Below are 225 nucleotides of genomic sequence, written 5' to 3' on the forward strand. Positions count from 1 at the left end.
CCCTCACCTCATGGAAGTGCACATGCCGCGCGAGACCCATGAGGTAAACGGGATCCACGGGCTTCAAGTCGAACATGTGGACCTCGCATGGCAGCCGAGACACTGCGTCGTCGAAGGTGGTGTCGTCGTTGATCCCGAAGGAGAAGACGAGGCAGGAGCGGGGGTCGCGGCCTCCCGCCGGCAGCTCGAGGGGCGGGTCGAGGCAGACTATCTGGGGGAGAGAAA

At 64.0% G+C, this 225-nt stretch overlaps 1 protein-coding gene across 1 annotated transcript in view; it reads right to left on the reverse strand.

The window, feature by feature from the left end:
- The window catches only part of LOC119587572 (methyltransferase-like protein 24), a 16,781-nt gene that overhangs the window by 4,052 nt on the left and 12,504 nt on the right, over positions 1–225 (reverse strand). Inside the window, 1 exon segment of the mRNA XM_037936284.1 lies at positions 8–213. Within this exon segment, the coding sequence (XP_037792212.1) occupies positions 8–213 (206 nt within the window).

This window comes from Penaeus monodon, chromosome 22 (assembly GCF_015228065.2).
Source record: "Penaeus monodon isolate SGIC_2016 chromosome 22, NSTDA_Pmon_1, whole genome shotgun sequence".
Lineage (NCBI taxonomy): Eukaryota > Metazoa > Arthropoda > Malacostraca > Decapoda > Penaeidae > Penaeus > Penaeus monodon.